At 62.4% G+C, this 11,852-nt stretch overlaps 2 protein-coding genes across 11 annotated transcripts; both read right to left on the bottom strand.

Moving 5' to 3' along the window:
• Window positions 1–3,274: 3,274 nt before the first annotated feature.
• On the bottom strand, window positions 3,275–7,301 carry JOSD2 (Josephin domain containing 2). Of its 10 annotated transcripts, none has more exons than XM_082676835.1 (5): window positions 7,165–7,301; window positions 6,350–6,555; window positions 4,786–4,911; window positions 3,659–3,853; window positions 3,275–3,556 (listed from the first exon to the last, which is right to left on the bottom strand). In XM_082676835.1, exons 1-5 carry the CDS (start codon window positions 7,204–7,206, stop codon window positions 3,457–3,459), a joined length of 669 nt encoding a protein of 222 aa, XP_082532961.1. In that variant the 5' UTR covers window positions 7,207–7,301; the 3' UTR covers window positions 3,275–3,456. The 10 variants fall into 10 exon arrangements, with proteins under 10 accessions (XP_082532961.1, XP_082532962.1, XP_082532958.1 ...); XM_082676836.1 differs by having other exon boundaries at window positions 6,396–6,555; window positions 7,165–7,295; XM_082676832.1 differs by having other exon boundaries at window positions 6,350–6,558; window positions 7,123–7,293.
• A 358-nt stretch (window positions 7,302–7,659) lies between these two features.
• ASPDH (aspartate dehydrogenase domain containing) lies at window positions 7,660–9,985 on the bottom strand. Its single transcript, XM_082676826.1, has 7 exons — window positions 9,855–9,985; window positions 9,350–9,494; window positions 9,007–9,091; window positions 8,765–8,914; window positions 8,462–8,682; window positions 8,238–8,392; window positions 7,660–7,824 (listed from the first exon to the last, which is right to left on the bottom strand). Exons 1-7 carry the CDS (start codon window positions 9,907–9,909, stop codon window positions 7,781–7,783), a joined length of 855 nt encoding a protein of 284 aa, XP_082532952.1. The 5' UTR covers window positions 9,910–9,985; the 3' UTR covers window positions 7,660–7,780.
• Between the last annotated feature and the right edge of the window lie 1,867 nt (window positions 9,986–11,852).

Genomic DNA, 11,852 nt, shown 5'->3' with positions numbered 1-11,852 from the left:
TAAGGGGTGCCCTGGGGGCGGGGCTGCACCCCTCACTGCCTTATCTGGCTAGCCCCGGGCTCCGTCCAAGAGCTAAATTGGGCCTCAGCTGTCAGCACCCGGGGGCACGGGACAGCTGTCACCTCCCCCTGCACCTTCCGCGTGACCTGACCCCCTCCTTCCCTCCTGCAACCAGGCCGGCACAGAGACGCCCCTGGGGGCCTGCGTGGGGCGCCCCCAAAGGGAAACTGGGGATCCCCAGGAGCCCCCGCCAACCGATGCTCTGGGACCAGCCTGGCTGGGCACCCTGGGACAAGGGACAGCCTGACTCAGGCTTGTGCGAAGTGGGGTGGCCCCAGCAGGTGGGGGCTTTCAAGGCTGCATGGGCCCGTCTGCACCCACCATAAGGGGCAAACAGTAAGCGCTCAATCCATGCGCTGGCCCAGCCTGCAGAGCAGGAGGCGTTAGCGCCTGGGGGGGAGCTGGGAGCAGGAGGAGGGAGGCTGCAGGGACCCCCACGCCCCCTGCCCAGGTCCCACTCTTGCCCTCTGGGCTCCCGCTCTGACCATATTAGGCCGCCACTGAGAAGGCACCTGGGGAGGTCACTCAGGCCCAGGAATAGAAACACTCAGGAAGCCCCGCCAGGCTGTCTGGGACCAGATGGGACAGGCGACAGGCACAGGGGGCAGGAGGGGGCCCCAGAAGCTGAGAGCGACACGGAGAGACAGAAACACCCAGAAAGAGAGCCCAAGAGAGGGACCCAAAGGGAGGGACAGAGGGAGTCAGAGACTAGGCGGGTGTTGGGGGCACCCCTGAGCTGGAGTGTCCCGGGACCCCAGCAGTTTCCCCTCACGTGCTGCTTGACTTTTTACTTTACAAGTTGCCCTTTGACCTCTGAGGTCTTGGGAACCAGTGCCCCCATCACCACGGGTCAGCGTGTCCTGCCGGCGCCTGCTCCCGCCGCCTTCTTTCCTGTGTCCCTCTCAGAATTTACTGTCTGTGTGGAGCACAGCCTGAGGCGGGCCCGGGGAGACGCCCCCAGCGGGGCCCTGCCTGTGCCTCCAGGTCCCCCATATCTGCCCGCCACCTAGTGGGGGCCCCCTCTTTTGCCCATGTTCCTCCCTCACAGTTTTAGGCCCATGACCCCTAAAACCATCTCCTGGGTCCCTGACCCTGGTCCTCGTCCCCTGATGTCACCTGGCCTGTCACACTCCTTACACCCCCCTGAGCTCAGCATGTCCCCCACAACCACTCCTCCTCCCTCGGTCCCATCTGTCCCCCAGGGCCAGACACCGGGTCCTCCTTCCCTGCCCGTCTCCCACCCCCAGAGCCTGCCCTGATCCTCTTGTCACCTCCACTCTGCCCCCAGGGTCCTGAACTCAGGCCCTGACTCGTCCTCTCCCACTGGGACCCTCAGCCTCCTCCCGGGCCTCCCAGCCTCCAGCCTTCCCCCACGTGTCTCCCACTGGGACCCTCAGCCTCCTCCTGGGCCTCCCAGCCTCCAGCCTTCCCCCACGTGGCCCCAGAGGGTCTTTCTGCACTCAGGACCGACCTGCCCCCCTGCTCACAGCCCTACCCATTGCCCTGGACCAGGTCCAGCCCCTCAGCTGCTCTTGGAGGCCCTGTGGGCTGTGGACCTGCCAGGATCCACCCTTATCTCTTTATCACCTCCTCAAATAGCTACTGGAGAAATCATCTCCCTCAACATTCCAGGTCTCAATCTGGGCTGTTTCTAATTCTGGAATGGGCCCTCCCTCCCTTCCCACTGGCTCCCTGGAGAACGCCCCTCAGCCAGCTCCCCCAGGACCCCTCATCTTCCTGTGGCCCCCCACCTTGTCCCATGGGACCCCTGTTAAAACACCCCACCACTGGGACTGGGGGTCTTTACATCCATCCGCTTGTGTCTTCCTCCCAGCCCGAGAGCTGAGGAGGGCAAGCATCCAGCTGCACAGGCCAGACCTGGAGGGACAGGGGGCCCTGGGGGAAGGGTACAGGACAGGATGGGGGCTGCTCAGGGGAGACTGTGGGGAGGACACCCAGTGGGAGTCTGTCCTTCCTCTGCTCAAGTCCCACTGGCCACCATCTTCCCCCTCCGTCACCTCTCCACCCTTTCTCTCCCTCGCTCCCTCAGTTCCAGCCACACCAGCATGCCTCAGGACCTTTGCACTGCCTGTTCTCTGCCTGGAATGCTTCTCCTGCAGACCTCTCCGTGCCTGCCTCTCTCCCTCCCCTTCTTCCAGTCTTTGCTCAAACGCCTCCTCAGCAACACCTTCCACTGCCCTGAGGAATTCTACGCTGTGTCCCTTTTCCTGGTGTTCCTTTTCCTGGTGTCCCTTTTCCTGGTGTTCCTTTTCCTGGTGTTCCTTTCCCTGGTGTTCCTTTTCCCGGTGTTCCTTTCCCTGGCTACTCTAGCAAACGTAGTGGCTTATAACAACACACATTGATTCTCTTACATTTCTGGAGGTTGGAAGTCCAAAATGAGTCTCACTGGGTTAGAGTCAAGGTGTGGGCAGGGCTGGTTCCTTCTGGGGGCCGGGGGGAGAATCCGTTTCCTTGTGTATTTCACCTCCTAGAGGCTGCCTGCGTTTCCTGGCCCATGACCCCTCTTGTCTCAAAGCGCCCCCCTCCGTGTAGCATCTCTTTGATGCTGCTTCCTTAGTCATGTCTGAGATTCTCCTCTCCTACCTCCTTCACTTTTTTTTTGGCTGCACCGCCGTGCATGTGGTATTGACCAGGGATTGAACCCATGCCCCCTGCCGTGGAGGAGTGGAGTCTTAGCCACTGGACCACCAGGGAAGTCCCGTGCTCGCTTCACGTTTAAGGGCCCTCGGGATTACATCGGGCCGACTCAGACAATGCAGGATAATTTCCCGATTTTAAGGTCAGCGGATTAGCAACCTTCGTTCCCGTTCCCCTTTGCCACGCACCTGAACATATTCGCAGGTTCCGGGGATGAGGATCTGGACATCTTTTGGGGCCATGACTGCAGTTGGTAGATGAGTTGGGAGTCAAGAAGTAAACCCTCTCCTTCTCCTTGGGGCTTATCTCCCTAAACACCCTGGACTGCGTCTCTCTGTTCACTCCTGGTCTCTCCCAGGTGCCTCGAGAGGGCAGGCATTTGCATTGTTTTCCCCTGGGCCCACCCCCATGAGGAAACTGAGGCCCGAGAGATGAGTGACCAAGCCGGGAGGTGGCAGAGAGCTCGGATCCTGGCCAGGCCTGCCTGGGTCTCTCTGATAAACCAGCGTAACTGAAGGAAAGGGGCCCCCAGTGAGACTCAGGCCAGGCTGGGAGCAAATCATCCATCTGGTTTATTGAGGCAGCAGTGGCATGTGGCGGGGGCGTTGCGAGGAAGGGGCTGGGACCTCCGCTGGGTCCAGGAGGTGCGGGGCCTGGCCCTTCCCCCGGCGCTGGGAACTGGATGTGGATGCGCGGGGGCCACGCCCGTGGGCGGCCGTGGTCCCCTCCTCCTCGGGGTCAGTCTGTCCGCAGCCAGGAGCCCTTCTCCTCCACCTCCTTGGTCACCACCAGCAGCACCTCGCACAGGCCCTGAGCCAGCGCGGCTGCCAGGAAGGCCCTGGGCAGAGAAACAGGGAGACTGAGGCCTGGGGGGTGCCTGGGGGTGCCCCCCGGGGAGGGGCGTCTGGCGCCCAGCCCTGGAGTCACCCCCTCTCCTCACCTGACACCATCTTCGTTGCCCAGGACCTCGGGCGCCCGCAGCTTGGAGTCCAGGTTGTAGTAGACGCCGTCCACCTGGCGCAGGGCCACCCAGTGCCGCCGGCGCAGCGGCAGGGAGAGCAGCCCCAGGGACACGGGCGAGGGCAGGTTCAGGATCAGCCCCAGCACCCGGGGCAGCGCCAGCTGGGACAGGGGCCTGCATGGCGGGGCAGGGATGCCACGGTCAGGGCCCGGCCTCCGCAGGCGCCCGCCAGCCCGGCGTTACCGGGTGTGGGGGGCCCAGGCTGGTGGCAGCGGTGGCTGCGCGAGCCACCCAGGGACTCTCTTCCACCGACCCACCCCTTGCTTCCTTCTACTCACCTGCTCCCCCTCCCCACCCAGACCTCCCAGTCAGCCACCCCCCACCCGGCAACTCCCCCTTCACCATCCACCATCTGCCTGTCCATCCATTACCCGTCCCTTATGCACCTACCTCCATCCATCCAAGCGCCCAACAACTCCACCACCCACCCCACTCCCCATCCGCTCCTGACGCATCTACTGCTGATTCTACCCATTATCCATCCATTATACAGCACCTGCCCACCCACTCACCCATCCAGGCCTCCCAGCCATCTAACAATCACCCACCATCCAGCCCATCAACGCTTCACCCCGTCACATCCACCCACTGATTCAATCAACCAGCAGCCAGCCAGCAGCCCAGCGGCTTCCCCACCGTCCACCCAACTCTTCATTCATCCTTTCCGTCCACGCATCCATCCGTTGATCCGTTCGTCTACCCGACCGCCTATCTGGTAACCACTGCCCACCAGCTGTTCATCCTTTATTCACTCAGCCACTCAGCCACCCAACCAGTCCCATCGTCCCATCAGCCAACCACCTCCCCAGCACATCCAGCCGCCCGCTCACCATGCATTTACTCAGCCAGCTACCATCAACCTACCCCACTGACCATCGAGTCATCCCTCTACCACCTCCCAAGCCCTCGGCCTGCCAGCCGTCCATGACCCACCCATGCAAACCTTCCGCCCATCCCCTCCTCCTGCTTTGTCCCACACTGACCACCGTCACACCGCACCCACTGTGCCAAGCTCAGCACACAGGACACAGTGCTTTCGGTCGCACCTCCTTCTATCCCACCACACGGCGGCCAGGCCCTGCCCCTGCAGGGCGGCCATGATCACGTTGACGTCATAGTTGCCGGTGCCCAGGAGGCTGCGATGGGGGTTCAGCCGGGAGTCTGGGGCCAACCTGGTTGGGAGGTGGTCAGGGCCTCCTGAGTTGGGGGTTCCCTGGAAAGGCCTCCCCCTCCCCCACAAAGCCAAAGAGTCCCAGGGTCCGTGAGTCACCCAGCCTTGGGACTCTTCCCTCTCTCCAATCCCCTGACTCATCAGCCCCAAGCCCTGCTCCTGTCCCCGTACCCTCTCTGCCCTGGCCTCAAGGATGTGTGCCCTGTCCCTCCCCCAGCTTCCAATCCTCCCCCTCCTGGGGGCTCTTTCTACACCCAGCATTGCCTCGGCCCTGCCCCTGCTCCCAGCCCTTCCTGGCACCCCCGTCACCCCAGGAGAGAGCCCCAGCCCTTCAGCCTGGCCTTGCAGACCTGTCCCCTGCTGGCCTCCTGGCTTCAGGCCCATCCCACCCGTTGCAGCCACCTGTCCCCAACCACATCTCCTGTGCTGCTACCCCCAGCCTTTCGTCCAGCTGTCCCCAAGCCCAGGAGGCCCACCCCACCACCACTTGTCTCTCTGGGCTCTGCTTCCTCTGGACAATGGCACCTTTGTTCTGTCTCTGGGCCTTTGGTGGGCAGGGCAGGGGGAGGGGTCGGAGAGGGGAAAGCTGTGTATTCTTTTTCTGTGTATCTGTTTCCCTGGCTTCCCTCAGCGCAGGGCTCATAGCGGACTCATCTCTGGGTCTCCAGCATGGCTTTGCCATGGAAGAGTTGATTGATCCCTGTTTGGAACGACAGAGGAGATGAATACATTCTAAAATAATCAGTCTGAGGGGCTGGGACTTTGCCTGAGGATGCCGGGGCAGGGGCACGGGCACGGGAGGGCTGTGAGCAAGAGATGGGGAGAAAGGGTCTAGGAGATGATGGGGCCAGAGCTGTGGGGACAGAGAGGAGGGGATCTGGCAGAGAGATAACAAAGGAGTGATGTTTGAAATCTTGAGTAGTGAGGAGGAACATTCCAGGCTGCCGAGAGGAGAAAGCTGTGCCTGGCAGAAAGAATAGCCTGTGCAAAGGCCCAGAGGCACCGTGGCGGGGCTCCTTCAGGGACTGGAGAGGAGTTTGCTTGGAGGGGAGCAGTGAGATATGAAGCGACAGAGACGGGTGGGGATCACAGCACACAGGGTTTTGGTTATCAGACTGCAGAGCTTGGGACTTCTGCCGGGGTGCTGGGGAGCCATGGGAGCACTGAGAGCAGGGGAGGGGCAGGGTCATCGCGGGAGCTCTATGTAGCCTGGACTGAACGAGATAAACCGGAAGCTGGGAGGCCAGAGGAGAGTGGGGGATGAGGGCCCACATAAAAGGATGTGGCCTGTTCTGGGGCTGAGGAGAGAGGGGTGAACAGGCGCAGGAGGCACTCTCAATCTCTGAGTCCCAGAGTCCAGCCCAGGCAGGGGATGGGGCAGCAGAAAGCCCCGGGGCTCTGCCCCTGCCTTGCTCTGAGACCCAGGTGGGTTGCCCCACCTCTGTGAGCCCTGCTTCTCCAGGGGTTGGGGCGGGTGATGGTCACCTCTTGCAGATCTCATCGGCAGCCTCCTGGCTGAAGAGCTGCTGCTGCAGGACGTTGTTGAGGGCGTGGACGGCACAGAGCTCCAGGCGTTGCCGTTCGTGGTAAACGGAGGGCGGGCTTGGCTGAGCTCCTGGGGCCTGGGACATGCCGTCCTCGGCTCCTGCTTGGGGGTGAGGGTGGGGGAAAAGGTACTCAGGGGCCTGGGATCAGGAAGCCGAACCTGCCAGCAGGCCCTGGGGGCACCGTCATTGAGTGGGGGCTCAGGCAGCCTGAGCGGCCACCGGGCCACTGACTGCTTTCCTGGCGCTCTCCTGGCAACAGAGTACCTCCATCCCCTATTTCTAGGAAAAAAGCTCTCTCTTCTGCTCACTTAGCAACAGAGGACCACCCCCGCCACATCCCTAAGTGAAAGGGTCCCCTATGGTGGTCACCTAGCAACAGAGAACCCCCCTCCCCTGTCCCTAGGTAACAGGCTTCCTCTCTGGTTACCCAGCAGCAGAGGACCCCCCCCCCCCACTAGGTAACCAGTCTCTCCTCAGGTTACTTAGAGGAAGCAATAGAGGAAGGCTCCTCCCCTGTCTCTAGGTAACAGGGTCTCTTCTGGTCGCCTAGCAACAGAAGACTCCCCTCCCCTGTCACTAACCAACAGAGTTCTCTCCTCCTGTCACCTGGCAACAGGGCCCCCTCCCCGGACACCGAGTAACAGAGCCCTCTCCCCGACCCGTACCCCAACCGTGGCGCTAGCCCGTTGCCTGGCAACGACCCTCACCCCGCCTGCCTCTCTGTTCCCCCGAACCGGGGGCTCCCGCATCCCCCTGGCCGGCAGCTCTGGCCTCCGAGAACAGGGCGGGCAGCACCGCGGTGACTGGGCAGGAGGGACGAACTACAGCTCCCGGCGGCCCCCGCGATCCGGACTACGACTCCCGGCGACCCTCGCGAGAGCTCTTGCTCCGCACGGAACGCCCGGGCGGCGTGGCCCGGAAGTTCGCTGTCGCCCCCGAGAACGCGGGACTACAACTTCCGTCGGCCCCCGCGGTGAGTCCCGGAAATGTGCCCTGAGGCGACCCTCTCCTTCGCACACTTCCACGCCCCCTGCTACTTGAAGGATTATGGGAAATGTAGTGACTAGGCTCTCGCGATAGCTTCCAGGGGTGTTGCTACTCTGTATGCCCGCTCCCTGTGATGACATCATGCCTAGTGTGAAGACAAAGCGTGACGTCACAGAAGGGAAACAAGTGATCAGACACCAGACTATGCAGGGAGAAGCGTCTCCAATATTTACTGAGACAGGAGGGAGGTCTGGGGATACTGAGGCAGCAGCGGGACGGTGGCGGTGGGAGGTAAATAATGAGATGAGGATGTCCTCTTGGGAAGGAGGAGGCTTCTTAGCAGAGATGGATCCCCGGCTTGGAGGGCAGGTGGCAGCAGCCTGCGGAGGAGATACGGGGAATGAAAGGCTGAGACAGAGAGATAAGGAGTGACAGACACTTGGAAGAAGGGACAGACCAAGGTGGAGACCTAGAGGGAGGGACTGAGACCCAGAGAGAGGGACCAAATTCCAGAGATAGAGGGACGGAGACCTGGGGGGTAGACAGAGACTCACATGCTAGAGGCCCAGAGAGAGGGGGACACAGAGGCTCAGAGAGAGGAGACTTGGACAGAGATAGAGATCTATAAAGATTCAGCGTCGTGTAGTAGAAGGTTAAGGAGACTCAGGAATAAAGATGAATCGATAGAGACAGAATCAGAACTGCAGACTCAGAGAGCCTGAGACCCAAGCTCTGCAGAGCACAAGAGCCCAGGGCTTGGGGAGAGGAGCGCCGGGGAGGAGCGTGGCCGCACCCAGGAGGCTGCGCCAGAAGGTGGTGATGGTGGCAGAACCGGTGACAGCGCCTGGCTCGCTGGGGTTCTCTCTGTGGGTGTGCACAGCAAAGCTTCGGCCTTTGGGGCCCGGGGGTCCGCTCAGCTCCACATCCACCACATGCATGTCCTTGAGGCTGGGGCAAGCAGGGTGGTCAGTCCGGCTGGCCTGGCCCCAGCCCAGACCCCCGCTCAGCTTCGCTCACCTGAAATCGGCCACAAGCACCCCGATCACACGGTCGAAGCCCAGGCTGGGGGCGGCCAGGGCAGCAGCAGCCATGGTGTTGGAGTTTCGGGGAGCAAGGGGGCAGAGCCTGCGGACAGGGCCTTCATAGAGCACAGTGCGAGGCCCAGTGCTGTGCGCCGTAGCCAGGGGTCCCTCAAGCCGGAAGCCATCAGGGTGTGTGGCCATGGTGACACGGAGGCTCTGGAAGTGAGAGCCAGAGTCGGGGGGACTGGGGGTCTCTGTTGGCCCCCTCCGGTTCCCAGGGAGCCCAGCAGGCCCTCACCTGGAGGCCCCCGGCTTCGTCCAATCTGGCGATGTCCTCAGTGCCCCAGAGGGCCCCCCGGGCCACGAACACAGCGTGGCCCCAGCAATGCGAGGCCTCCAGGAGCTGCCGCTCTGTGGCCTGGTCAGCCAGGGCTGAGGGGGATCCCACCTGGGGCAGATGAAGGTAGGGAGGGGCTGAGGTCAAGAGATGGATCCCACTTTAGGGCGGGGTGATGCCAAGGCAGAAGACACAGAGCTCACCAGGAGATTGGCATAGCGCAGGATTTCTGCCCCAGATTCGTGGATTATTTTGGGATGGGCCACTTCCACCACAAGGTCAGGGTGCCTGAGAGAGGGGAGAGAGGCAGCGAGGACCTTGAAGAGGTATTAGACCTCCCCTCCCCAGATTCCCAGAGTCTATGGAGGCCTGTCACTCTTCGCCCTGGCCTGGGAAGGGAAATAAGACAGAGGCTTGTCCTATTTCACATTTGGGTGAACCAAGGTCCAGAGAGGGTAAGGGAATCACGTGAGAGCACACAGCACCTAAGGGAGGCCAGAACAGGAGCTTCAGAGAGTCCCATTCTCTCACAGCGAGGTCACTGACCTCTCCCCGAGGGCAGCAAGGTTCTGGAGCTGAAGGGTAGGGGGCACACTCCCCGCCATTCGTCCTGGGTCACGATTCCAGACAAAAACAAGTTCTAGGCCCAGTTCTGGTCCCTGAGTCAGCAAGTGGGAGACCAGGGACTGTCCTGGGGAGAGGGAAAGAGACTCAGAGAGAGGGGCACAGAGACCCAGAGAGAGGGGGACAGAGACCTGGAGAGAGGGGGACAGAGGCCCGGAGAGGGAATGACAGAGGTGAGGGAGGGAGTACATTGACCCAGAGTCGGGGGACACAAAAACTTAGGTGGGGGGCAGAGACTCGGAAAGGGGAGGACGGAGATCCTGAGGGGGCTGGAGCCCCGCGGTGAGGAGTGGAAGACACTTAGTCAGCCAGAGGCAGCCGAGCCACAGATAAAGACACAGAAGAAAAGTATGTTTGTGGAGGACAGGGGCTTCTGGGGCTCTAGAAAGGGGCCTGGGGAAGAAGCCCCAGACAGTCAAGGACTCACCGAGGCGGCCGTAGCCCAGTACCCCCACCTTCCTCGGGACCGTGTTGAGAGCCATGCCCGCGGATTTGGCGGCCTGCGGTCTGAGCTCCGCAGCTTCTTGCTGCCTCCCATCCCCCCACCTCACCCCACACACGAGGTTTGGGCAGCGGCTGAACTTTGGACATTTGACCCTTGAGCTTCTCTGGAACCCTCCCCCTCCCCCGCTATGGCCCAGAGGTGGGGGTGTGGGGGGTGCCACCTGGGGGCAGGATGAGAATCCTGGGAGGCAGTGGGCGAGATGTTTTGGGGTTCCAGGGCCCTGTGTGGCGCCCCCCCCCATGTATCCAGCCCATTCCTTCTCTGCATCACATCCTCTTCCTGCTGATGTGGAAAATTTCCTCTGCAGTCCCCTGCCCCCCTTTCTGGCCGGCCAGGTTGTCATGGAAACTGCATCCTGCTTGGGTTGGGGTAGAGAGGATTGGGAGCAAGAGAGAGGAGATGGTGACGGGGGACTCTGGGCTCTGTCTGTCCCCTTGCTCCTGTGTTTCCAGTCCCCACCCTGCTGCCGCTCCCCCCCCGCCCCCCCCCCCGTGCCTTGGCACCCGTGTTTGTCAGCATTCCTCCTCCAGTGTTTTCCTCCCTTGGTTCTGTCTCCATCTCAGATCTCTCTCACTCCCATCGCTGTCTCTCCACCTTTTCCCGCATCTCCATCCCTCCAGCTGCCGCCCCTGACTCCTCTGGGCTGGCTGCCATTCTGTCTCCAGCCAGGCCCTCATCTCCCCCAAGGTCCGAGGGAGGCCTGGCCTGGTCATGACCCTCTCCCCACAAGACTGCAGGAGCTGGAGTTCGGCTCATCCTAGCCTCAGTGGGCCCCCAACCCCACCAGCTCCCATGGAGGGGTCCCTTCCCCCGGCCCCTCCTCGAACCTCCCTCCCTCCAGCCTGATCATCCTTCTGTTCACCTTGACTTCTCACCTTTTATCCTCCCCTCCCCCGGCCACGATGCCACCAGCCACCCCTCTTTCGCCCCCTTATATTCTCACTCCCATGCCCACCCCTCTGCTCTCCCCACCTCCCATGGCCAAGGAGAAGCCTCCGAGGCCTGTGGAGGCGCCGAGTGCCCCCCCCCCAATGAGCCCCAGCCACGGTGCCTCGCGGGTGCCTGGCATCGGAAATGGCGGAGACTGCGGCAGTGTCGGCTCCCTGCCCCCCACCACCACCTGGTACTCGCTGCAGTGATACCATGGCAACCAGGATCTGGGGGCCCTGAAAGAGGACGAGAGAGAAAGAGAGCATGAAAGCGGGAGCGAGGGGGAGCCAGGCGTCGCACTAGAGGAGAGTCCCAAGCAGACAAGCCAGACAGATAGGGCCAGGGACCCCAGACACGTCGCTGCAGAGGCAGCTGCCACGGGTGATAAGGCAAGAATTTGCTTTAAGAGCTCCAGATGGGGGCGGTGGGGGGAGATAAGATGCTGTGGGGCAGAAACAGGCAGGGAGGAGGCGCAGGGCCAGGCGCATGGACCCGGTCCAGGCCCTCTCAGAGGACACAGGGCCCCGGTGGGGTCGTGGGGGCTTCCTGCCCGCTCCACCTTCAGTCGTGGACTCCAAAGGGCCTGGCCGTCCTGCGCCTGCGCCAGGCCTGCCCTGTACGCGGGCCAGTCTGGGCCGAGGGGAGGATGGGGCTGAGACGAGAGCTGCTCCCGGAGGCCCAGCCCTGTGTGCCCGCAGCTGTGTCTGCCCAGAGCAGTGCCTCATCCTGCTTCCACTGGCCTCTGTCTGTCTAGACAGCACGAAGCGGCGGCCCTGGGGCGGGGACCTGGCCCTCTGGAGGCGGCAACGCTGGTACCTTGGGCTGCCCCAGCCGTACCAGCACCTGCCCCGTGGCCTAGCCGATCGCTGGCATTTGCTGGCATTTGCTCCCACTCGCTGGCTTTTGTCTCTCCGAGGGCTCTGCGTGTGAGCTGCCCTCCTGAGCTGCAGCGTAGCCCCCCCTCCACTTCCTGGGCCTGGGCTCTGCCTC

The sequence above is a fragment of the Grampus griseus genome, assembly GCF_964374135.1.
Source record: "Grampus griseus genome assembly, chromosome: 19".
Lineage (NCBI taxonomy): Eukaryota > Metazoa > Chordata > Mammalia > Artiodactyla > Delphinidae > Grampus > Grampus griseus.
This window is presented reverse-complemented; position numbering and strand designations above follow the sequence as displayed.

Excerpts from the sequence above, each read along its gene's own strand:
- ASPDH (XM_082676826.1), bottom strand. The coding sequence starts at position 9,909 with ATGGCTCTCAACACGGTCCCGAGGAAGGTGGGGGTACTGGGCTACGGC. Across the intron at positions 8,915-9,006 it reads TGCGCTATGCCAATCTCCTG|GTGGGATCCCCCTCAGCCCT; the intron begins GTGAGCTCTGTG and ends CATCTGCCCCAG. Across the intron at positions 8,683-8,764 it reads ACGAAGCCGGGGGCCTCCAG|AGCCTCCGTGTCACCATGGC; the intron begins GTGAGGGCCTGC and ends TCTCACTTCCAG.
- JOSD2 (XM_082676830.1), bottom strand. The coding sequence starts at position 5,294 with ATGGGCCTGAAGCCAGGAGGCCAGCAGGGGACAGGTCTGCAAGGCCAG. Across the intron at positions 3,854-4,785 it reads GTGTGGTGGGATAGAAGGAG|GCCCCTGTCCCAGCTGGCGC; the intron begins GTGCGACCGAAA and ends CCCGCCATGCAG. Across the intron at positions 3,557-3,658 it reads GGCAACGAAGATGGTGTCAG|GGCCTTCCTGGCAGCCGCGC; the intron begins GTGAGGAGAGGG and ends TTCTCTGCCCAG.